General features: G+C 40.7%; 3 protein-coding genes across 6 annotated transcripts; 1 reads left to right on the forward strand and 2 right to left on the reverse strand.

Moving 5' to 3' along the window:
- The first annotated feature begins 1,409 nt into the window (after window positions 1-1,409).
- Window positions 1,410-7,479, forward strand: ube2al (ubiquitin conjugating enzyme E2 A, like). The gene is made up of 6 exons (XM_080753374.1): window positions 1,410-1,587; window positions 4,333-4,413; window positions 4,756-4,781; window positions 6,118-6,207; window positions 6,291-6,379; window positions 6,750-7,479. Exons 1-6 carry the CDS (start codon window positions 1,544-1,546, stop codon window positions 6,876-6,878), a joined length of 459 nt encoding a protein of 152 aa, XP_080609500.1. The 5' UTR covers window positions 1,410-1,543; the 3' UTR covers window positions 6,879-7,479.
- A 797-nt stretch (window positions 7,480-8,276) lies between these two features.
- On the reverse strand, window positions 8,277-12,168 carry ing1 (inhibitor of growth family, member 1). Of its 2 annotated transcripts, XM_080753122.1 has the most exons (4): window positions 12,011-12,168; window positions 9,859-10,039; window positions 9,396-9,544; window positions 8,277-9,262 (listed from the first exon to the last, which is right to left on the reverse strand). In XM_080753122.1, exons 2-4 carry the CDS (start codon window positions 9,995-9,997, stop codon window positions 8,627-8,629), a joined length of 924 nt encoding a protein of 307 aa, XP_080609248.1. In that variant the 5' UTR covers window positions 9,998-10,039; window positions 12,011-12,168; the 3' UTR covers window positions 8,277-8,626. The 2 variants fall into 2 exon arrangements, with proteins under 2 accessions (XP_080609248.1, XP_080609249.1); XM_080753123.1 differs by lacking the exon at window positions 12,011-12,168 and having other exon boundaries at window positions 9,859-10,486.
- A 1,572-nt stretch (window positions 12,169-13,740) lies between these two features.
- On the reverse strand, window positions 13,741-23,751 carry LOC308307797 (ATP-dependent (S)-NAD(P)H-hydrate dehydratase-like). Of its 3 annotated transcripts, none has more exons than XM_080753084.1 (12): window positions 23,506-23,751; window positions 22,386-22,909; window positions 21,806-22,261; window positions 19,853-20,003; window positions 19,714-19,759; window positions 18,229-18,317; window positions 16,649-16,757; window positions 16,461-16,511; window positions 16,259-16,363; window positions 15,833-15,953; window positions 14,346-14,466; window positions 13,741-14,116 (listed from the first exon to the last, which is right to left on the reverse strand). In XM_080753084.1, exons 2-12 carry the CDS (start codon window positions 22,897-22,899, stop codon window positions 13,966-13,968), a joined length of 1,914 nt encoding a protein of 637 aa, XP_080609210.1. In that variant the 5' UTR covers window positions 22,900-22,909; window positions 23,506-23,751; the 3' UTR covers window positions 13,741-13,965. The 3 variants fall into 3 exon arrangements, with proteins under 3 accessions (XP_080609210.1, XP_080609211.1, XP_080609209.1); XM_080753085.1 differs by having other exon boundaries at window positions 23,681-23,740; XM_080753083.1 differs by lacking the exon at window positions 23,506-23,751 and having other exon boundaries at window positions 22,386-23,438.

Here is a 23,751-nt window from a genome sequence, read left to right on the forward strand (position 1 = left end):
TTGAGCCCCTGCCCTTTTATCCATCTGTAAAAAGTGCCCTCTCCAGACCGTGAATGCATTATGGTGAAAGAAATGCAAATTCCCCCTTTCATTGCCATAGCCAATGAAAGGGAATTGCATTCAAGAGAATTGCCTTGTCCAATGTCCAAACTCTCCTGAACTTGAATGCAGCATCTTATGGTGAAAGAATTGCCCTCTCTGTGTAGAAATCCATGCCGTACGCCACATCTCCAGTAATCACTTGATTATGCTTAGTTCATTGTGGTATCATGCACCGAAAATAGCCGCTATAGCTGCTATTTCTGATATTTTCACCAAAAGGCCCTTTTAAAAGGATAAAGACCACAAGAAAGCTGTTAAGCTTGTTTGCATTGGAGTCCCTTTGCACTCAATTCATACAAAGCTCACCTTGCAAACTGCAAAGCGACACACTGCCATAAGATGAAGTATAAATCAGACTACTTAATTCACAAACAGGTAGGCCAGGCCAATCTCACACAGCACACTCCCTGGAAGATAACCCAGCTAGATCAACAAGTCGGGTCACCTGCAGTGGTGTAAAGTATATTTACTTAAGTACATTTTGAGGTATTTGTACTTTTACTCCACTAATTATTTGAAAACTTTTTTTGGTCGATTTTTATTATTATTACAAAACATACATGAAACACTTTAGCTCTGTATACATTTCGGCCATTTGAAAATTGCAGATCTACAAGCTTGTAGATCTAAAATATTTTTATACATTTTAAAACTTGAATGGGACATTCTGCATAACAGTTACATTTACTTTTGATAATTTTAATTAATGTTGTACTTTTACTCAAGTACATGTTGAATTCAGGACTTTTACTTGAACAGAGTACTTCTACATTGCATAATTGATTATACTTTTACTTTAGTACAACATTTGAGTACTTGTTAATGTTTTCCACCACTGCCTGTCTGTTTGTATCTGTGCGTGTGTGTCACCAGCATGGTCACCAGCAACTGGTATCGACCTTGATCGCACGCACACACACACACGCACACGCGCACACGCACACGCACAGCCTGCCCTGCACTGCACAAACAGCACGTCACTGTCACCACGCCCCCTGCTAGTTGCTGCCTGGTCTCAAATGAGAATCGGTATCTCAAATGAATCGGGGGGCGGACGATGCATTATCACAGGCCTGTCATTATTAAAATGATTTCACCCATTATTTGGGGTTATGTTATGACACAGATTGTTTGTTCTAACAATCCTTTGATCAATTTGATACCGGATGGACCGGGTTGAACCGTTGATGTGAAATATATAATGTCTTGTGATGCAATACCCCCCTCACGTCATTTGCAAAGTGGTATCGCCCTATGTACCTTGCTATGCTCCGCCAGGCCGGGATTATCGTCAGAGACCGACGCGAGAGAGAAGCGTAACTAGAGAGCAAAACAGTGTCACTGTGATGGTGTATAAACATCGATACGATTTATTTGATTAAAAAAAAAGCTTACTTAAAACACCTACGTTTTGTATATAGGGTAGCTTACAAATTAAACAATGTCAACTCCAGCGAGAAGGCGGCTTATGAGAGATTTTAAACGGTGAGTCGGCCGATCTTTTCCCCCAGGAATGAAACGATGCTGCTACCGTTGGTAGCGGTGTGATGTGTCAAAAACAGCTAACGGAAGCTAAGCTAACTACCGGTGGTGTACAAAGTAACTAAGTACATTTACCTAAGTATTGTACAAGTACATTTTTTTTCAAGTACAAACTTTACTGGATTATTTCCAATCCTTTTACTTCTACTCCACTACATCTATCTCTGAGGCAATTGTTGTACTTATACATGCGACGCATTGTGAGCTTTGTAGATCTGCTATTTTCGAAAACTTGAAATGGGACATCCTGCGTAGTGAGTACCTTTGACTTTTAACTTACATTTTGATGCCAATACTTTGGTACTTTAACTCAAATACATTTTGAATTCCGGACTTTTAACTTGTAACGGAGTATTTCTACATTGCAGTACGAATACGTTTACTTAAGTAAAAAACATTGAGTACTTTTTCCACCACTGCTAACTACTAGCTAGCTACTGCGAGCCAGGTCTTAACGGCTGGTCGAAACTCAACACCGCATAGTAGATATGCGTGTCACATACCCTACATTATGTGTTCGGTAGCTGCATACGCACTACAACGATTTCCAAGTAAACATGTCGATGTTAATTTGTGGTGAAACTGGTTTATGTTTAGCCGAGGTGGGCAACAAGCGGTCATTTCATTTCATTGTATTATTAGCTAGTTGGCTAAGTTCCTGTTGGCAGGCTAGGGTTTAAATGGCTGTGGACAAGTACCTTGTTAAACAACTTTAACTTAGTTTTGTGAAAACAAGGTTATCTCCAGTATTACTGGAAATGTTTTTTATTTGGTTGACGCCAATATTACTGGAAATGAGAGGAAGCTACCGCCCTGACTAGTTGTGTGAAACAAAATATTGGCACATACATACACACAATGCATATTGTGTCCGGCATCATTATGGGGTTGTAAAAACTGCTTTAAATTTCATTTAGGGAGTATTGGGTTTATGGTTTTAGTGTTATAAACTGAATAGCCCAAGTAATTGAAGAAAGGTGAACTTATTTTAGACAGCAAGGATTGTGGAACTGAAGACATAAGGCTCTGTTAAGACTGGCAGCCCATATCTGATTTGTGGCCTATCCAGAATTATTGCCTCAGTCTATCATTGCTTTTCGTCTCCGTCTGTATAGGATGTCACATTTGGGCTGCCCTTCTATTCTGAACAGGGCCTATGCTATGGTTGAAGTTAGCCGCAAATTGCAACACTAGATTTTTTTTATAATCGGATGAATCTAGGGTTGCAATACCTCCCATAGGCAGCCAATGCATCAAAACGTTATTTTGCTATCTGATTGTATTAAACGACGTCAAACTCACCAATATTGCGGCTCTATGGAAAGCTTGGAATTTACTCTTGCTATCTGAAAAGTGTTTGTTTCTGAAAAATCCACCGTATAATTGTTATGATTTATTTTCGGTCAAGAAATCCGAGCAGACATGGTTTATTTTCTAAGTGTTGAACTTCAGAAGCGCTTGTCTTCTATAACGCCATGTCCCGCTGCCTCCTGCATAATGTGACATTTAGAACCAGGTGGTCACAGGACCGTTGAGGGATTTCCACGAGCGCTTCCAAACTCCAGGACTTAGAAAAAAATTATCACCTGAACCAAATTTCTTGGATAGAAAGTAACTCATAACATGTCTACTGTGGATTTTTCTGAAACAAACACTTTGCAGATAGAAAGAGTAAATTCCAAGCTTTCCATAGAGCCGCAATATTGGTGAGTTTGAAGTCGTTTAATACAATCAGATAGCAAAAAACTGTTTTGATGCATTGGATCCCTATGGGAGGTATTGCAACCCTAGATTCATCCGATTATAAAAAATCTATTGTTGCAATTTGCGGCTAGGTTGAAGTATTGAAATTATCTATTTTCTGTTTAAAGTCTTAGCAATCGTCCTCCTGCTCTGGCTAGAAATTGTGCAATGACCATGTGATTGTGAATTAGCTGGATATGTATACTACTAAGGCATGGTACAAACCATGAGGAAGATTAGTTAGTGTAAATTTGTAAACTTTGACCTTTTGTTGGAGTTTACAATTCAGTTGTGGTGCCATGCCATGGTGTTTTATGTTGCAGTGATTTGTCTCTGAAGCAAATAAACAAATCAGTAAAGCAGAACCCAGTTCCAGTCCAGCCCTACTGGATTAAATTCTATTTTTGACTATTGACTTTCTGGATGGAAGTCAAATGTCATACCTAATATTGTTTCAGTTTTGACTTCTGGCAGTTCCTCCAGTGGAGAGTATTGTTAATATAATATTGTTTCACATTTCCAGCATGTTCTTGGCTACTTAATACTTATTATAATTTATGTCCCCGCCCCCAATATGTATTGACTTTATTGACACAAAAAAAGATTAAGTTAACATGTAAATGTGTCTTTTCTTCAGCTACACGTATTTTAAATTACTACTTGACTATAAGACTGTATCTTCCACTTCATATGAAAAGTAAAACTGACTTAAGGCTCCCTTCATGACTTGAACATTAATTAGTGGTAGCTAAGAATACAAAATAATGTAAATGCATGCACCACTTCTGCATCCTGTAAAGCAAGTGCATAAAATCTGTTTGAATGTGGAAAAAACAGTCCTTCGAATGAAGTTAAAGTGAAGACCGAGCCACGGAGCCAGTATCGTAATTCGATAATGATTCCACAGTGTGGGGTTAATACTTTTTGTGATTAATGTTTCCGTAGACTGCAAGAGGACCCTCCTGCTGGTGTCAGTGGTGCCCCATCTGAAAACAACATCATGGTGTGGAATGCTGTCATATTTGGGTAAGATGTTCATGCATTGCCACAGTGTTTACAGATGGAGACTTCCCTTTTGTAATCTGTGATTGCTTCCAGTGGCGTCACAAGGGGGGAAAAGTGGGACTGAGTTTCTAGTTACTAGTTTGAGCACCACTGACATAGAAACATAGCGCGGCACTCGGTGCCGCGCTGTGAGCTTGTAGATCTGCTATTTTTCAATAGTTAAAGCATAGTCTAAATGGTTAACCCCCGGACCCCCCCCCCTGATTGCTTCATTTGTATTCTGTGATTGCTTCATTTGTAATCTGTGATTGCTTCAGTGTTAATCATAATGAAATGCGTTTTTTGTTTTTGTAAACCCCACAGTCCAGAGGGAACACCTTTTGAGGATGGTGAGTGATTTATTTATTGACATTTATAACTCCCGAAATTAGTCAAAACTCATAACATTTTACATGAACAAAACCGTTTACTTGAAGAAGAAATAATTTACCTACGTCATCCCACAAGGGAAATTCAGTTTTCAGCTTAACCCAGCTGACCCCCAGTGCTTCGCACAAGGCGCGCAGGGGGAGGGGAGCAGTGATAGCTTGAGCGGGAATCGTACCTGGGACCTCCGGAGTCCTAGGTATGGACACTAACCACTCAGCTATCACTGCTGTTTTTGCAGTGTGTAAAGGTGATACAAAAATACTGTTAACTCATAAAAATAGACCCGGATTCTGTGAAGAATTAATTTATGAATGCATCCACAGTCCACACACAAGTCCCAGATCTTGTTCCCTACGGATAGAGTCGGAGTCCACGGCCGCTCCGACTGAGAGTGGTGGTGTATAATGCTAAATCGCTTGTTTAAAAAATATATTTTTGTAGATATGTGTCGTTCATAATGACAAAATACTCTCCCACAGTGTTAAGTGTCCTAATTGAGCCGCCATATTGGACTGCAGTGGGTCAAAGGGGACTTGAAATCAGAGGAGAAAACTTGTTTTGCTAAACTTTAGGAAGTATGAACGACACAAATCTACTTTTTTGTAATTTATTTTTACCAAATCGATACTAATAAGCGATTTAGCGCAATGCCCTACCGCTCACGGTCGGAGCTGCGGTGGACTAGCGATGAAAAAAATAAACGTTACTGCCATATCCCGAGTTTCCACAAGTTATTCCCGTTGTTCCAGGCCGCCACGCCCAAGTTTTCCAGTTATTAGATTAATTAGATTTAATTTAAAACAATTGAATTAAATTCTAATCAGCTGTTTTTAATGGCAGTAAATGAGTCAAGATCAGAAAACGGCTAGTCTGGAATTCTCCTTTTTTAAACTACGCAGAACACTGCAACAGGACACCTGACCGCTTCCACTCGCACAAATTAAAATGCAGTATATTTGGTTACAAGTCCACAGAGTGGTAAGTCATTTTTTTGAGCGGTGGTCACACCGTCTCCTATACGTGGCCGTGTGTGGGTATGCGTCCGTCCGTCCGTCCGTGCGTGTATGTAGCCTGAGTCTGTATGTAGCCTGCAATACCTTTGCTGACCACACATGTTCAGGCCAGGCACACTCACACGTGCGCGCACACACACGCAGCCTCCACCGCTCAGTTCACAAGAGTGTGATTTTTCTAAAACTCTAAATAGTCACTGAGCAGAACGCCATTGTCTTATGATTATGATACATGCACTAAATATCACTCCTTCTTGACCATGGTGTGCTCTTCTCTTCTCAGGTACATTTAAACTCACAGTAGAGTTCACAGAAGAATACCCCAACAAACCCCCAACAGTACGATTTGTGTCAAAGATGTTCCATCCAAATGGTAGGGATGTTTTCATATCGTTCCCTATCAGTACAATCATACTTATTACGTGAGTGGATGCTGAATTGTTTTTCCATCTAAAGTTTATGCAGATGGCAGTATATGTTTGGACATCCTTCAGAATCGCTGGAGTCCCACTTATGATGTATCCTCTATTCTTACTTCTATCCAGGTGAGTCATGGTAATACAAAAGACAAATATATCATTAGAGCAGTGCGTGATTACTGTAGTTTAAGAGTGGCGTACCAGCAAAAAGAATATTGTCTGCTGAATTCTCATACAGATGCACTGAAATTCAAATGACTGAAAAGCCTGTCTAATTCTGGAGATGCCATCTAGCTGTCCATGTAGCTACATGACTGAATGGAATCTTTCTAGACGAGGACCAGAATTTCAATGTAGACATGTACCTCCTTTCTAAATTCTACATCCTATCTAAATGATATGAGAAACGCCAAAAATAATCTAAACTATTATTAGAATGGCTTTAACATTGTGCCAATTTTCATATTGTTGTGTCATATCTTTTCTTTTTACCCAGTCCCTGCTTGATGAACCAAACCCAAACAGTCCAGCCAACAGTCAGGCAGCACAGCTGTATCAGGAGAACAAGCGGGAGTATGAGAAACGAGTGTCAGCCATTGTAGAACAGAGCTGGAGAGACAGTTGACCACACACAATCTGGGTGGCTGCTCTCAATACTGAGCTCTGTGTGTGCTGCAAGTTTTAGTGGAGTACCTCTTAATTTTTTGGATCCCTCACAAATTTGATTTTAAGCTTTTATGCACTTTACATTCACCTTCCCCTCATAGAAACCTTTTTTTTACCTGCTGGGAGTGTTACCCCTCTACAATCACCTTTTTTCAGTCTATCAGGGGAAGTATGTGCTCAGTCTTGCCTTTGAAATATTTTGTCAGTAAGGACAATTTTGGGCATTCAGATAAAAAATAATGCCCGTGTTATCTTGCTGTAATGAATCACCCAGACTGGATTTGAAATGGGAAGATGTATCAGTAAGTCACAATGGGTCCATGTCAGTCTGTACCTGTGGTCTTTTCTGTCAGGCGTTTTCAAAAGCAGTTTCTCTGGACTCCTGTCTGACCACTCACCTTAGGAGAGTTTGCAGCCTGAAAATTTTGGACTACAATTGACCCTAATCCAGCTCTTTGAACCACGTGTTGTGAACTGTTACATGCATGACAGAAAGAGTGTATTCATGTTCTGTAATGTATATAAAAAACATGCATCTGAACTATGTACAGATTTTGCACTGGTTGTTCCCCGTGTCATTTTTTCCCCCCCAGCACTTGTAAATAAAGTAAAATTCATCCCTATGTTAAAGGGACTCTTTTCATGTAGCTAAAAATATAGTTTAAATTAGAAATGTGCCTTAGACAATCAAAACTCCAGTTCCATTGCTGTGTGAAGCTGTTCCATGATGCATGACATTTAACCTGTGGTTAGGACAGCTGGGTGTTTAACAATACAAAGAAAGACATTTGTGACCAGCAGTGATGCTATAGGTGGTGAGTGTTACATAAAGGACAACAGTGGTGTAAACAAGTATCGTAGCCCTAGATAAGATGACACTAACGTGGAGTTGTTGCTTTGCTATTTTTGAACATGACAGTGGAGCGTTGGCAACAGTGCTAGGGTGAGTGCAATCTATTATGAGAGCCCTCCAGTAAAGGCCAGGGGATTTCTAAAGGTAAAGTCTAGTAGATCCTAGGATTCAGAGGGGCAGTGACTGGGACCTACCAATACAGTAAATGGAGGATGATAGCTTTGACAATGTACATCCTGAGAACAGTTGCCTGCGACTTCACCAGATGCCTAAATATAAACGACATGCAGGAACAAAGTAACTGAACAGACTAATTATGGCTTTAAGGGCTGACTAACTTGGGCAAATTAGTTCCATTAAAACCACATTACTATAATACCAAACTATACTTTTCATGTAATTGTGATCTGTCTTGACTAGACAGAATTCTGCCATGACATTTTCAGACATTTAGGGCTGATCTGATTCTTGACTGAAAACGGTAAATATTAAAAAAAATAACTCTTGTTTATAAATGTTTAATTAGTTCAGCATGGGACAGTAAGATGGAGTAATGTTACATGCATGATACATCTTAGCCGATTATAACTGGTCATGTAATTGTAGGACAATTGTTTAAACATGCTGGTTGTCTTACATTGCTGTCTACCTGTACTCTTTACTGAGAATCCTGACCACAAAGGTATAATCTAGCTTTACAGCTTTTTAGCACGTAACATTACAAAAATAACATTTACAAGAGCTCTCTTGAATTCATCATTCAAATAAAACTGCAAGTAAATGAATACAAATGCAACAGACAAAATGAATATAATACATTACATTAATAGTGTTCATTGGACCAGGCAGAGTAGCTACCTGTTGTATGCCCGCTCTTTCTTGGCCCTTTCTAGGGCCTTGTCCATAGTTTTCTCATTCTCCCCCCTACACTTAGGGCAGAACCACTTGCCCTTGGGTTTATGATGAAGTCCGACACATGAGAAGTGGAACCACTCAATAGGACATTCATCATTATCACAGCCAATCATCTCCCCATAGGACACCTGCTCACACAGGCAGTATGTTGGCTCATCTGGGTCAATAGGCAGGTCTGGAGGTGAGACTTCTCTCTCAGATTTGCCTTTTGACCGTTTCTTCTTCTTTGAGGACGTTTTAGCCCTCTTTTCCCGTGATGCCCCCATGCCAGCATCCTCGCTGTGCTCTAGACCCCCGCCGTAGCTTTCACGATTCTCCCCGTTTTTCTGGCGTCTTGACCGTTTACCTCCAGACTTGTCACCACCACCTGAGCTTGGGGTAACCTCATCGCGTCTTTTGTCATGGTGGCCTGCCTTACCCGGAGTGATGGTGGCAGATGTTGATGATGTAACGGAAGCTGCAGGGGTTGTCATGGAGGTTGCTGGGGGGACATTACTTTCTGGGGTTTCCTGTGAAGAATGCAGGAGCTCCGAATGCCAATCTACTTGTCTCGTTCTGTTTTCGACCAGCTCCACCTAGAACAAAGAATTGCATTATTTTGGGGGGGAATATTAGTCTTATGTATTGTGTACATGGTAGTATGGTGGTGCAATGGTACAATACACACACAGTATTATAAATATTACACTTAATGTGTTCAATACGCACCATTTGACCAGCAATTTGGATCTTCTCATCTCCAAGCTCTTGGCTGCGGATAAGTGCCCTCTGAATTGATAGCTGAAGCCTACGTCGCTGGAGGGGGTCTGACTCCCGACGGTAGCGTTCATAGGCATCATCAAGCTCCTTTAAAACATCTGCCAGAGACAAAATAAAGGAAATGCAATCACAATGTAAAAATGTCTGTAATAGACTAAAAGCAAATTACCAGGCGTGTACACTCTCACAATGTGTACAAATAGGTTAAATGTTTAATTTGTCATAATGGAATTGGAACATTTATTGAATAATAATTAATACAGGGTGGAGAAAGGAGACGAGTAAAATACTAATACTGTAAATTCATCACAGTAAGGTTAAAGGCAAGCAGAAAGCGTAAGACCTAGATATGTGTGACTGCATGTGTCAAATGTTACACTGAACATTCATTCCTACTGACTAGTTGCTTTACCTTGATATTTTGCATCAATTTCCTTCATGAGGGATACGTTCCTCTGTAAATCGAAAGGCAGTGATTCGACCAGATCCAAATATTCCTCGACATAATTTGCAACAACGTGGACTGGATCTCCATTAGTTGGGTTCAACATTGCTGATGTGTCTTTGTCAAAAGGAGGTTACACCCAGTGCTCCTGTAGAGGAAAAAAAATAATAAAAGTGTCATGATTGATTTAAGACATATCGTCACTGTCTGGCCAAAACCTCTTAACTCCATTTTTGAGGTTTTCGATTTTTCTTTTTGCATAAATCAGGGCTATTGAACACCCTTTACATCTGAGTGTTGGTTAAAATATTATTGAACCAATGGAAAGAAGTAAAAAGTGGGACAAACCTCAGAACTCCACACTTTCTGCCAAACCAGCTAACTCCACCCGATTGGCCCCGTCTTAAAATAATATTGAACCAATGAAAAGTAGTAAAAAGCCCTTCGGGCAAAACTCTTATATATATACTCTATGCAAAACTCCACTTGAGCTCATTTTCTCGAAAATGAACATTTTGGAGTTAAGAGGTTTCGGCCCGACAGCATATACGTTTTAAATTACCAACTTCAAAGAGTCCGAAAATGCGAGCAAACTCACTAAATGAATATGAAGGTGTGGGAAAATGTAAACCAACAACTTTTAATGAAGCATTCTCTGCAACCAATACATCCAATATGTAAGCTATTGAACTGGTACCAGCTCTACTGGTGTCACCACTTTCATAGACCCTTTTACATGGCAGACACTTTGACAGGTAAACAGGTAAGTTTCATTAGTTGTTAGTGTGACAATGCCAGCATAAACAGCTACCACACACCACAGGCACACACAGAATACCGTTTTATTTACAGTAGTAGGTGTTAAGGAACACTCCCAGTAAATGAAACACACCCACAAGTGGGGAACTGGGGATAGTTGAAGACAACTGCAAAACAGCATGGATGAGCTACAACGAGAAAGATGGAAAATGTACTATAGTTTCCACCGTGGTTGCTGTTAGATTTGACGCACTCTCCACCACGCTATACATTAGAGATTCAGCATCAAACAAATGAACACGGGTGTGTTTTAGGCAAAAGTGGTTTTACATTTCGTAACATTAATCACTTGGCACTGTTTAGCAAAGTTGCTAAAGGCTAATCGGTGTATATAACGTCACGTTAACGTTAATTAGGTAACAATGCATATTCTTGCCAAATATGTTTACGCGGCTGTACTGGGGGGGGGGTGATCATATTTGGTTTAGTTTAGCAGTAAATGTATGATAGGTGAATTTATGGTACGTGCCAATCAATGTGATAACTACTATGTTATTACCGTTTCATTGTTCCAAGTGGGAAAAAAACTTACACGTTTGCTAGCTAATCTCACAATTGAATAAAAATTGCAATGCAATAATTGAAAATGGTTCTTATTAGCACTTGCTGTAGCATTGTTTTATAACCCACTGTTTGCCACGGTAACAGTTAGCCAAGTTAGCGTGTTTAGCTTACAGTATGCACATCTATCAATACGCCAGTGGTGTAAAGTAACTAAGTAAGTACATGTACTCAAGTACAATTTTGAGATATTTGTACTTGAGTATTTTGAATTTTCAATACTATTACTTCTACTCCACTACATCTAGGATTCAAATATTGCACTTTTCTTTTACTCCACTACATTTATTTGAACACTTCAGTTACTAGTTACTTGGTAGATTTTGATTACAAAATACTTGAGCCATAGGCTACCAATTTTGGCCAAATTGAAAATAGCAGATCTACAAGCTTATAACGCGTCACTTTACGACGCGTTGTGAGCTTGTAGATCTACTATTTTCAAAATATATTATGCATTTTGAGCACTTGTGAAGAGGGACCTTCTGCATAATGAGTACTTTTACTTTTGGCACTTTAAGTACATTTTGAATTTGATACCAATACTTTTGTACATTTACTCAAGTAAATGTTGAATTCTGGTCTTCCACTTGTAACAGAGTATTTCTACATTGCATACTTTTACACGATTAAAACATTTGAGTACTTTTTCCAGCACTGCAAATCTATCAAGAAGACGCCTTGCATTAGCAAGCGAGTTGTTGTACTTTAACTTCACATAAATCAATAAAATCCTTACCTTAACTGTGTTGTTCTGTGTGGCGGTCGCTGCACTGCATTTAGTGCGTTAGCTGTTCTTATTAGCCGTGATTGTGAAGCGACGTCGCATTGACTAAAATACTACAACAAAAACCAGCCTGAAAACAACCAACCCACTGGCACTAACCACCAGCCTAGTTAGCATTAGCAACGGGTTAGGCTAAGTCTTCGCTTGTGCGCATGCGCAAGCAGCTACGCGTCGCGCGCTCTACTTAGTCCCGCGACGGTGTCGCGCGCAAGAAAACAGATGTACAAGCTCACAGTGCGTCGCGTCGTGACTAGCGAGTGAGCTTGTACATTCGGCATATGTTTGGGCGCGCGACACAGCCGGGCGACGAAACGGGCTCGCTGGGAAGCCAGCCTTTGTTGTGGTGTCTCATTTAAGAATGTATTTTTCTTTTTTTACAAACGAAGCGATTACGTCTGTACATGGCGAAAACCCTACCCCGTATTACAATGACCCAAACAGATGTAATTAATCCTTTACTCCTGTTAACGGCTGAGAGTCGACACGGTCAGAACATGATCCGTTCTGCACAAATAAGCTAGATTCTAGAGACGCACTTAAAGACAACTCTATCCTAAACAAATCTCAATTGTAACGAAATTGAAGAGTCGACACTGCTCGACAGACGCATTAGTCTGTTTGGTGGTGGAGACTGCGACAGTCGGTGTCTCTGCCAAGTGCCAACCGCTGATTTCTGTACAATGGATATTTGGGTTGTCACTCAGTCACTAGTGCCATACCGTCCATAGCATCGGTCCGACATCCCATAAGTCCGAAACTGGTGAAACAGCTACTTTCTAACCACCTGCCCACTATACCAAGACATCAGAGACACATACTTCCCACAGATTACACACACCCGAAGTGAGTTTGAAAACATGACCAATGATGAAAAACTCCCACCTACTGGGAGTAATACAACAATGTTCGAACACAGCAGCAAGATGTGTGAACTGTTGCGACAAAAGAAGGCTAGAAACACAAACAACCTAAGGACTATAAACCATGGATTGTCATCTAGACCTACTTAGTCCATGAGCCCCAGACTGAATTTTCACTAACGGGGGACATTCAAGGTGAATATATCTAGTTTGGTATTTTGAAAAGGTCTATATCCCTAGATAATATTTCAGCATGATAGCCCTTCCCAAGTCAAGTGGTAGCTTAGTCACAGTTATCAGCCTTCAATGACACCAACCACAGATCCACAGAATCAAAAACGTCTAACTGTTTTTTGAATAAAACATATCATGCAGAGGGGAAAAAAAAACATTGTTCAACCTCTTTCATTTCAAGTGTTAACTATGTGCGTCAGCCCGTGCCAACTTGTTTACAGTCTATGGCTGTGATGTGTTAAAAGTGGACACGTGAACACTTATTCTATAATTTCTGTGTGGGTTGTCAAATTTGACATAATTTTCGCAATGTTAGCAATCCTACTTTTATGGGGAGAAAAAAATCTTCATGGCCAGCACAGGAACGTTTGGGACAGAGACAAGGTGCTGCTTTACAAGGGCTACACTTAACACAAACACAACAACTGCAGTGCAGTAAGTCAACATATCAAAGTAGTAAATATTTCAACCCTTTAGAATTGCCAAAAATGTAAAACTATTAAACAATATCGCCCCCCCATGTGACGAGTGCGACAGCATCAAATAACAGTATCAGAGTTCACTCAAGTGGATCACACGAAAAAGTAATTACAATTTTCCTGATATTTATTTCATATTCAAACAGGCATATAACTAACACAGCACCAGCTTATTGTGTGAGGGATTATGAAAACCATTCCCATACCTGCTCCACCATGAGAACAATTCTCCATAGTCCAGGCAGCAACACACACACACACACGACTTGGACCTTGCTTGTGTGAATGCAAAACATAGTATTTAGGTTTATACATGTATTTTTACGGTTTTGTTTCAATCTTCAAAGAGCTTTTTGAAGGAAGAGTTGATCTCCTGGATCATATCTGAGGTGGTAGTGGATCGGCCGTGTTGGTGGAATGCGAGACTGTTGCATTGCCTGGTCAGGGAGCAAGCCCCAAACGCTGCAATGATTGATGGATTTACACTGAAAGTTAGATAAGACAGATTTGTTCAAAGATTAGGAAGTATGCCAGTCAATATCTTAACGGCTACAGTTTAAAATAATAAAATTAAATATCTTAAAAGTACTGTACAACAGAGTAAAACCCCCAGTGTTAATTTATCAATTTGTAACTCAGACGAGCCTCACAGGTCCAATCGGTTCCATTTATACACTCTCAGAGTTAAACTAACATAGCGTGTCATGTCTGTACCTTTTGGCAATTCCTGCAGATGTAGCATAGGCCCAGTGTGCTAGCACACCTAGAGATCCAGAGAGAAGATCACCTTGTCCCCCACATCGTCTCCCACTGCCCTCAACGCTGCACAGGATCACTGTAGACAAGAGGACACTATCAGATCAGATGGTTTACACTTACATGCTTATTATATTAAGATATTGCTTGCTTATACAGCACACACACTGGCCCTCATTTATCAAATATTGGTGTACTTGTATGGTACTTGTATGGCAACGTTGAAGTGGCATTCTAAGGGTCATTCTCTGGGTCTTCATCAGGGCATATATATGCCCTGATGAAGACCCAGAGAGGTCGAAACATGTTGGCTCTTATTATTATGAAATAAAGTACCCAGTTTTTACGCCCGCTCTCCTCCTTTTTAAAACTTTTTTGAGTGCTCGGATCTGTCCTCTTTTATTCAAGTTTTATCCCACTGATCCTAGTAGCACCCACTGCACGTTTTTAACTTTGCCGTTACCTCCTTTGAGCACCTAGTTTCTCTTGTTCATCATGTTACAGGATTCGTTTTTATCGCAAAAAAAACTTGCCTGTGTGAATGCCGCCTAAAGTACCATGCATAATAGTACATAAGAACCGCAGGAATACATAAGCAACGGAGGGTGAGACAAATTCCGTCCGGTTGTCTCCCAAGCCTCCGTACTCCGGATGATTTAGATCCGTATACGGACGCTTACGGACAGCACCCAACTGGACGGATTGAACGTACAAGATGTATATCCGTAGCAAGAAGTACCCACGACCACCGTTATAAAACATAGGCGCAGTAGTGATGAAAATTACTTTAACTCTGCTCTAACAGCGGTTCTCAAACTGTGTGTCCCAATAATAAATATATTTTATCAAGAAACGGAAAAAAGGTTGTTACACAACCACTTGAAGAGGACGCCTCGACTCCTCACTCATCACGCATCAACAGTCATCAGCTGAGCACAGACAGCGCGGCACACAAGTCACAAGAAGAGATGATGATGCGGCTCATTTATTACTTGGGAATTATGTTCAATATATGAGCGGGTGTGTACGTGTGTTTTGTTATAATTAGCCTACTCCGGGTCCGCATCCATGTGGTTAAATTTGTACCCTCGCGGAGTTGCATTTACCGCGATAATGTTGCCGACAGACAGCAGATCCAGTCCAGACTGTTACCACGTATTTATACTGTACCAAACATCACGGCGGGTCAAAAATCTGTGGTTCTACATATTTTGGCTAAATGCTTCGGTTTTTACACGTATGAGAACCACCTTCATGTGGCGCACGGACGCAAACGGGAGCAGAATTGGAGCGGAGAGCGGGTCGGCACATAAATAACGTGCATGTCTACTATGCATGGCGACGCAGTTACCGTACGTAGTTCCTCACCCAAAACGTACACAAAATCAACCATACGTAACTATAAATGGCCCTTAAGTGGTTGGATGTGGATGCTGCATACAAACCCTTAGTGCCATCCGTGATTACATCCTGTTCCCCTTTGAGCACCACAGTGAGGTTGCCCATAGCTACACTGAGCTGCATGGCGCTCCTCTGATGATCATCGTTGTCCATAGGTTCATGGTGCTGAAACATTGTAACGCCAATGCACGTTAATTGTGATGTTTTTGGTTGGAACATGCAAATTACGTTTCTTTTTGTCTTTAGGCTTTGTAAACCAAAATTGCACAGGGCAGAATTTAAACGTGCAAAGCAATGCCGGCTACCAATAACAAAAATAAATAATGTACTATGGCCAAGACAGAACATATAATTAATATGTTAAGTCGTGAAAATAGAAAATCTATAAGCTCTTCATACAAATTTTTCAACAGATTAATATATACTCAAATAACCACAATTAAGATATTATGTAATGTAATAAGACCCACCAGTGCCTCATATAGTCGAGTGAACTCCATGAAGTTAGGTGTAAGAATGCCCTTCTGGTACCCCTGAATAACAGATGGTTGCTGTGAAACTAGCCATAATCCATCCTGTTGAAGAAAAACAAACAAACCATTCACCTACACTGTCAAATCGGCTCAATGCAGATTTTTGCCATTAAAATCATTTGACAAGATGAGGACTTACTGCATCAATAACTATAGGAATATCTCTTGCTTTTGTCTTCTCTATCACCTCCTAAAAAGGGTGAAAAGTTTCAATTGAAGATCCTAATAATGATAGAATTACAAACAATTGTTGAAAATGTATTCAGTTGCATGAGGGTAGACATGGTGGAATATTAGCGTTGGATACAGTGGGTTTATTTCACATGCCTTTGCCGTTTTCAGGAGTGCGTCCTCCCTCCCTAGTCCTGGGCCCACCACCAGGCTGTGTAATCTTGGGAGCCATTTCTCTATCTCCTCCACTGCATTGGGGCTGTCCCTACATGAATAATACAATAATAATAATAATACTTTGTGTGCCACAAAGAGGATGTTTTATATGCCCACAGCATCACGTTTAACAACTCACTTCCCATTTAAAGGGGAAGACCACCCATTTTCAATATTGAATTATGTCATTAATATACCTTAGAGGAGTTGTGTGGAAATAAAAAAAAAGTTCCCCCTCTTCTGTGTTGCCTAGAACTGGAGGATTGATTTTGGGGTTTGTATTGTAAAGTACAACAGTGTGATGTCATCACATTGTGATTTGCAATACAAACCCCAAAATCAATCCTCCTAGTTCTAGGCAACACAGAAGAGGGGGAACTTTCTTTTAGAATTTCCACACAACTCCTCTAAGGTATATTAATCACATCAATAATCATGCTATACACATATTTGAATTTTCTTTTACAAGACCAGTTGGCAACTGAGCATTAAAGGAGTAGTTCACCCCCAAAATGACTTTTTTTCCCTATCGATTACTCATGCCATGGAGACTTTGAGTTCAATAATATTATTTTGTGTTTGTCGCATTCTTAAGGCAATATTTTGATTACAATAAATGTACCCCCATTGATTCCGGATGGGGACCCGAATGCATTTGGGTCCCCATCCAGAATCAATGGGGGGAAATTTGCTATAATCACATTTTTGTCTTAGGAATGCGACAAACACAAAAATATATTATTGAACACAAAGTCTCCATGGCATGAGTAATCAATAGACAAAAAGTCATTTTGGGGGTGAACTACTCCTTTAAGCACACCATGAAGAACAAAAGTAAACAAGTGAGATCTCTCAATGTACCATTTGGTCCGGATTCATTAATCTGTCTGTAAATATAGTGTACATTTAGTGAGTAAATTCAGCGTATATTTCTGTAAGCAAAAATTGGCGTGAAATTCACCAAGCAGTGCGTATGTTCCATTTTGTGCAGATCACAGGTATAGTAGGTATTTTACTGGGTTTCTCAATCTGGATGAGGCAATCTTTGTTATTGTAAATGGTGTTTACACATACATACATACATACATACAGAATATTTGAGTATGTGGAATAATAAAATAGTGGTGTTCATATACTGTATATTGTAAATTGTAGTTTAAACACTGATAACAAATGCTTCTTTATCCTCTATCAAAATTTCAAGAAGCTAGCAAGTTAAGTTTTACCTGTAAGTGTAAAAATAAAATCCTTTTCACAGAAATATCTAAAACTGTACCCTCATACAATTTGACTATAGACTACTACTATATGTATTACAGTACTTTCTTTCTCTTCTGCACTGTAATTGTATTTGTTATTTTTACTTATTTTGTTTTACACATCCTAATGTCATTTTATAAATGTGTTTCCTTTACTTGATGTTTTGTGTAAAGCACATTGAATTGTTGATGAAATATGCTATACAAATAAAATTCCTTGCCTGCCGGCTTACATTACTCAATGGTTCAAAGCATACTTACAGTACAGGATGGACTATGAGCTCAGGGCTGTATGACTTGATTACAGTTGCAGCATCTCTGGTGCAGAATACATGAGACAGATCAGCACCCTGGAGAGAGACAGCAAAGACACAATGTGACTATACTAATACTAGTACACATATTACTACTGACTTACTAATAAACTAATAAGAATGGATCAGAATGTTAAATGCCACTATCATGCCTCTGATGTGCATTTCAGTACACTTTTTAAGAAACACCAATATTTATCATTCAATCCATATTGAGGGAGAAAATTCCCCTTTCTGGCTGTTTTCCTACAAATCCTATAGTGTATTTTGGGCTAAATCTCTGAAAATCCGACGGCTCATGGCACGGAGATCCAAAATCCGATGTCCCAGAGAGAGAGGGAGAAAAAGAGGGAGCGAGCGACATCACTGGAGCAAACCTTTCAGCACAACTTCAGCTGCATTTCACAGACCCCGATGACTGCTCTACACCATCAACATGTGGAACGCCCTCCCACAAGCCTTAAAGGAAAGCAAATCCCTAGCCTCCTTCAAAAGCGGTATGAAAAGTCACCTTCAGGCTACCCGTGACTTGTAAATAGACTAAGCCCCCATGCTCCCCCCCACTCTTTTTTTCTGCCTTTGTATTTGATGTTATGCTTTTTCGGCTTTTGAAATTGATATTATCCTAGATAAAGTACTATGTTCTATCCGTCAATGTTATATGACTGCAAGGTATTAACACATTAGATGCTAGGGGTTTTTAGCTAGCCCATTTCTTTTTATTTAATCATCGTATTAGCATGGAACTAGGACATTTTGGCATGAAATGTGTTAAAGTGTGGTTCCTGTGGAAATAAGCCTCGGCTTTCTAGGATCTCCTTTTAGATCTTGACCTTGTACCAGTGATTTGTACTGTCATGAAACTGTACTTTTTTCTATTGCAAACTTCTAATAAATTCTTCAATCAATCAATCAGTTTAATGGCTGTTAATGACACATACTACAATAAAATTCACTGTGGGAATTTCGTTTTACAGATAATGTTGAAAGCAGTGATAAGTAAGTAGCCTTGGGAACCATTAATCCCAAGCCATTTGGCCCATAGGTCAGGACTGGAGCCTGTCTCCTGATACTGTAGCTTGAGACGGCTTGATGTGCAAGTCAAGTACACCCCCCTGGACATGACGGTAGAATGCTGCACGGACATACACCCAATCCATTGATGCTGAGTGTAAGCAGGAAGGCATTGTATACCATTTTTCTAGTCTTCTTCAGCACGACTCTGCCGGGAATTGACCCAATCTCAGGGTGGACACTCCAACCACAATGCCACTGAGCTGAATACTAAATCAGTCAGAACTGCAAAGTCTAACTAATAAAGTACAGTCAGACATTTAGGCTAAAGGGATAAGTGTTGCTAGTAGATGTTGAAAGCTGTGATAGTGTCCCTCCCTTTAAAGATTTTTCAAGCTTGAAAATTATTTGCATTTACCACTTTCAGTGCAGAGATGGCAGCAAAGTATGGCGCTCCTGTATACCTGAAATGAGAGGCAGAGGAGGAAAGAACTAAGAACAAGGCTTTATAGAGAATCAACACATAATTTAAATTGCACTCCTATTGCACAACATACTCTTGGCAACCTCCAATGATCCCAATTCTTCCATCCTGACCCTTGTGCTTTTTTGATGTCAGTGGCGGGATGATGCTCTTCACCAGTGCAAGGATATCATCGTCCATTCCTCTGTGTCCTTTGGAGCCAAAGCTGAAGTAGCGATCAATGACTGGGAGAAACACAGTGAGAGTGTAAATTGAATTCCAGCTGAGCACTGATCAATTAAAAACACAACTAGCATAGACCCTGAATTCAGGTCTGGTTGTATCCATATATATCATATCTTGTGTCTATATCCAGTTGGGATAGATTGATTCAAAATGAAAAAAAGTCTTCTACCAGGCAAACTTCTATCAGGCACAAGTTGTTCCACACACTCTTTATAACTAAACTATATAGACTAGAGTCCCCTTTATAATGTTTTTGTATCAGCCATGTTTGGGATAGATTTAATGCAGATACCTGTCACCTGTCATAACTTACCCACATACCTTGTGCTGAACCATGTACAGCAAATAAAAATCTGATACATTGTAAATAACTTCAACGTCCTCTATATTAATAAGTGTTTTTATTCACTCTAGGGGCCTTTCTTATTTTTTTTTTAACAAAGAGAAGTCATTCTCTTAGGAACATTAAGCTGACTGAGCATATGAATATCTAGTGAAAAGATCCACCACTCAATTTATTTACTTAACACATTATCCACTATGCAAGCTGGTGCAGTGAATCTTTTCACTATGGACTTTCCAAGGTTTTCAGGCATTGTAATAACACCACCTGGCCACCATTAACTAGAAAAACCTTTACAGGCTAGGACTAGCCAAAATGTGCATGCAATGTTATTGACTATACAGCATGCAATACTTGTTGACACATTGGTGTTCCCACTACACTACATACAGTATGTGCATTATGTGTCCAGGCCACCTCCGAATGTGGCATTAGCAATCAGGCCCCAAGATGCCCCCTCCCTATTTTCTCCCAATTTATGAATTGTCAATTCCCCTGTGTAATGGGGTATTGGTTGCTATCAACGCCCACTGTTGGTCTGTGGAGGGTTACTCCATATGCCTCCTCCGATACACATGGATTCACCACTTATCACCTGACAGCACTGAGTTTCACAGGGAGAGCATAACACAGTGGTTCCAAACTAGGGAAATCAGCAGATCTACAAGCTCACAACATGTCGCCACGCGCTGCATTGCGAGCTTGTAGATCGTCTATTTTCACTACTTATTAATTATTATAATATTTTATTCATGGGATTTCTTAGATGTGTTTGAAAATGTATACATTTTTTATTTTGTATATTTTTTTTCAAAAAAATAAAATGATTGGGGAGTAGAAAATCTTTTGAAATATTTTATTTATATTATATTTTTTGTAGGAAAAGACTTTTACTTGAGTCGGGACCCTTAAGAATTGGTCCGTGACGGTGAGACCCACAAATGGGTCACGACCCACTGTTTGGGAAACAGTGGCATAACACATACCCTGTGACTCACTCAGACACCTTGACCAACCAGTAGGACCTATTATGGAGCAACAAAAAGGACAAAATCCTTGACGGCTTCCCATCTGTGAACTCTGCAGCTGTGTTTGTTAAAGCACCCGACCAGAGAGAGAGTTGGGAATCAAATCCGGTTCTCTGCCCTAATAGTGTTTTACCTCTCCACCACCCAGAAGACACCAACAGTGTCTTGAGGAAAAAATTAAAGACTGTTCAGACCTGTGTTTAAAGCTTGCGGCCAGAGTATCCAAGATGCATTTTAATGCCTTGTCTGAGCCGGCCCATAGTGTCTACTGAACTGAGAAACCCCCTAAAACAAAACAAACCTCACACAAAAGAAACACAATTTAGGCCTACTGTAGCAGAGTAATGGCTCTATAATTGTGTTTGTCAATATTGCGGATATCTTTTGAGGACTCCATCTTGAGGCTCCAATGTCACAGAAAAGCTAATACCTAATGAATTGGGATCTGGGTTGAACTGTTGACTTTGTTGGTTCAAATAATCTGCCTGGGGCGAAGGGCGTTGGTGATGACTGGACTGGCCACGTGTACAAGAGGGAGAGGCACTGGAGTTTACAGGGGCACTGTCGGGGCCGGGGGGCACTGTCCTGGACGGTGCCTCTGCCGGAGCAGAGCTGGCGGGGGAGATGTTGGAGAACATCTGCCCAAGCATCTGCAGCATTTGGAGCTCCCTGGCATGTTCCACCTCTCTCCGACGGTCCTCCGCCCGCAGGCGCTGCTCCTCCATCCGGTAGAAGCACTCCTCAGCCTGGGCGCTCTGCTCCAGGAACTGCTCCATCAGCTTCTCCATGGGGAAGTTTGCCCGCCGCTTCCTCTGCCGTTTTGGTTTGCCGGGCGACAGACTACTGGCTCCCTGGCTGCTGTTCTTGTTTTGCCTCAAAGTTCCACCTGTAAATGATTAAAAAGGTAGATACATTCAGATCTGTAAAATGCATTTAGTTGAATAGCAATCAACAGAAAAAATACAACTTTGTGAGAGCTGGTATTATTTGGATTCAGTTTGTGCACTAACCATTATTTCCCACCGTCACTTTAACAGGAATAGGAATGGGAACAGATGGATACTCCAGCTTCACTTCAGTTTCTGCAGGAATGGGACACTCTCCCATGGTCTCCGAGTATGTATCCTGACCATCATCTCCATCCTCTTCCATGCCATCCCCCGTCTCGTCGCCACCTGCCCCGCTGTCAATGAACTCCTGAGGGTCAATCGCAGGTCGGTTGCTCAGAATCCTTTCCATCGCGTCGTAAAACTTACATATCTTGTGATACTGCCCGTTGTTCCGCAGATTACCTTCCTTCGCGAGCAAATATTGCCTCTTGAGGCTCTTGATACGCACGCGGCACTGCTCCGGGGTCCTCTCGAAGCCCATCACCCCCAGCCTCCGCGCGACGTCTCGGTAGACAAAGCTGTTTCGGAAGTTTCCGTCCAGCGCTACCTGGATGTCCTGCTCCCCCCAGATGTTCAGCAAGGTTCTGGTCTCCACATCCGACCACAGAAAGCCCCGTGTTGTGTTAGCATGCATGCTCGGTCGCCTTGTAACAACAGTAAAGCAAGTCAACTAGATAACAAATGGATATGTTGACACTGCGGATATGATGATGATGGACGGGCTGATACGGCGGTTTGCCCGTTTTGCTAACGTTACATCACAGTCGCGATATTCCCCGGTAAAAAACAACTATTGGATCGTCAACTTTGTGCCACCTAGCAATATAATGCCACCTAGTTTTTAAATATAAGCAATTTCCTGTACTGTAAAAAAGTATTCGCATGCTAGCCAGTGTCTAGAATCTTTATCCCCTACGTCAAAAATACGTTCTTGGGTGACATTTAGCCCATCAGAACTGAACTGGGATCAGTGACCCTCGTCCACAACCCGACGTTTAACGTCAACGGACCGAATGATCAAACTGACCCCAGTTCAGTTCACTTCACTCTAAGCTCATGTGGAATCTCTCCGCCCACATCGTCCATGCTAGGGTGTCTGCGGGGTCCTAGAGATCCCCCTTGTTTATTTGTCCCCTACAAGAACGACCAGACGATTTATGTTGTGTACAAAGTTCAGAAGCAAAGACATGACATAACGTGACATTAGCTACAAATGTCATAACCGCCGCTCATACTTTACCTTCGTTATAATTCGTATAGACCAATGACAGTGTTACAACAATCGACAGCGCGACTGTGATGAAGCAAAAGGCGACCATTTGAATCTCTTGGGGCATTATTCTGTCTCACTAATTCTGTCTAAATGAAAACCCAACCGCCCCATTCATTTCTATGACAATCCGGATCCTTCTTACCTAAACTGGATTTGCGTGTCAACGCTGATAATAGGACAATATTCTTGTTCATGAGGGTGAATATTGTTGTC

Source organism: Nannobrachium achirus (genome assembly GCF_963921795.1).
Source record: "Nannobrachium achirus genome assembly, chromosome: 22".
Classification (NCBI taxonomy): domain Eukaryota; kingdom Metazoa; phylum Chordata; class Actinopteri; order Myctophiformes; family Myctophidae; genus Nannobrachium; species Nannobrachium achirus.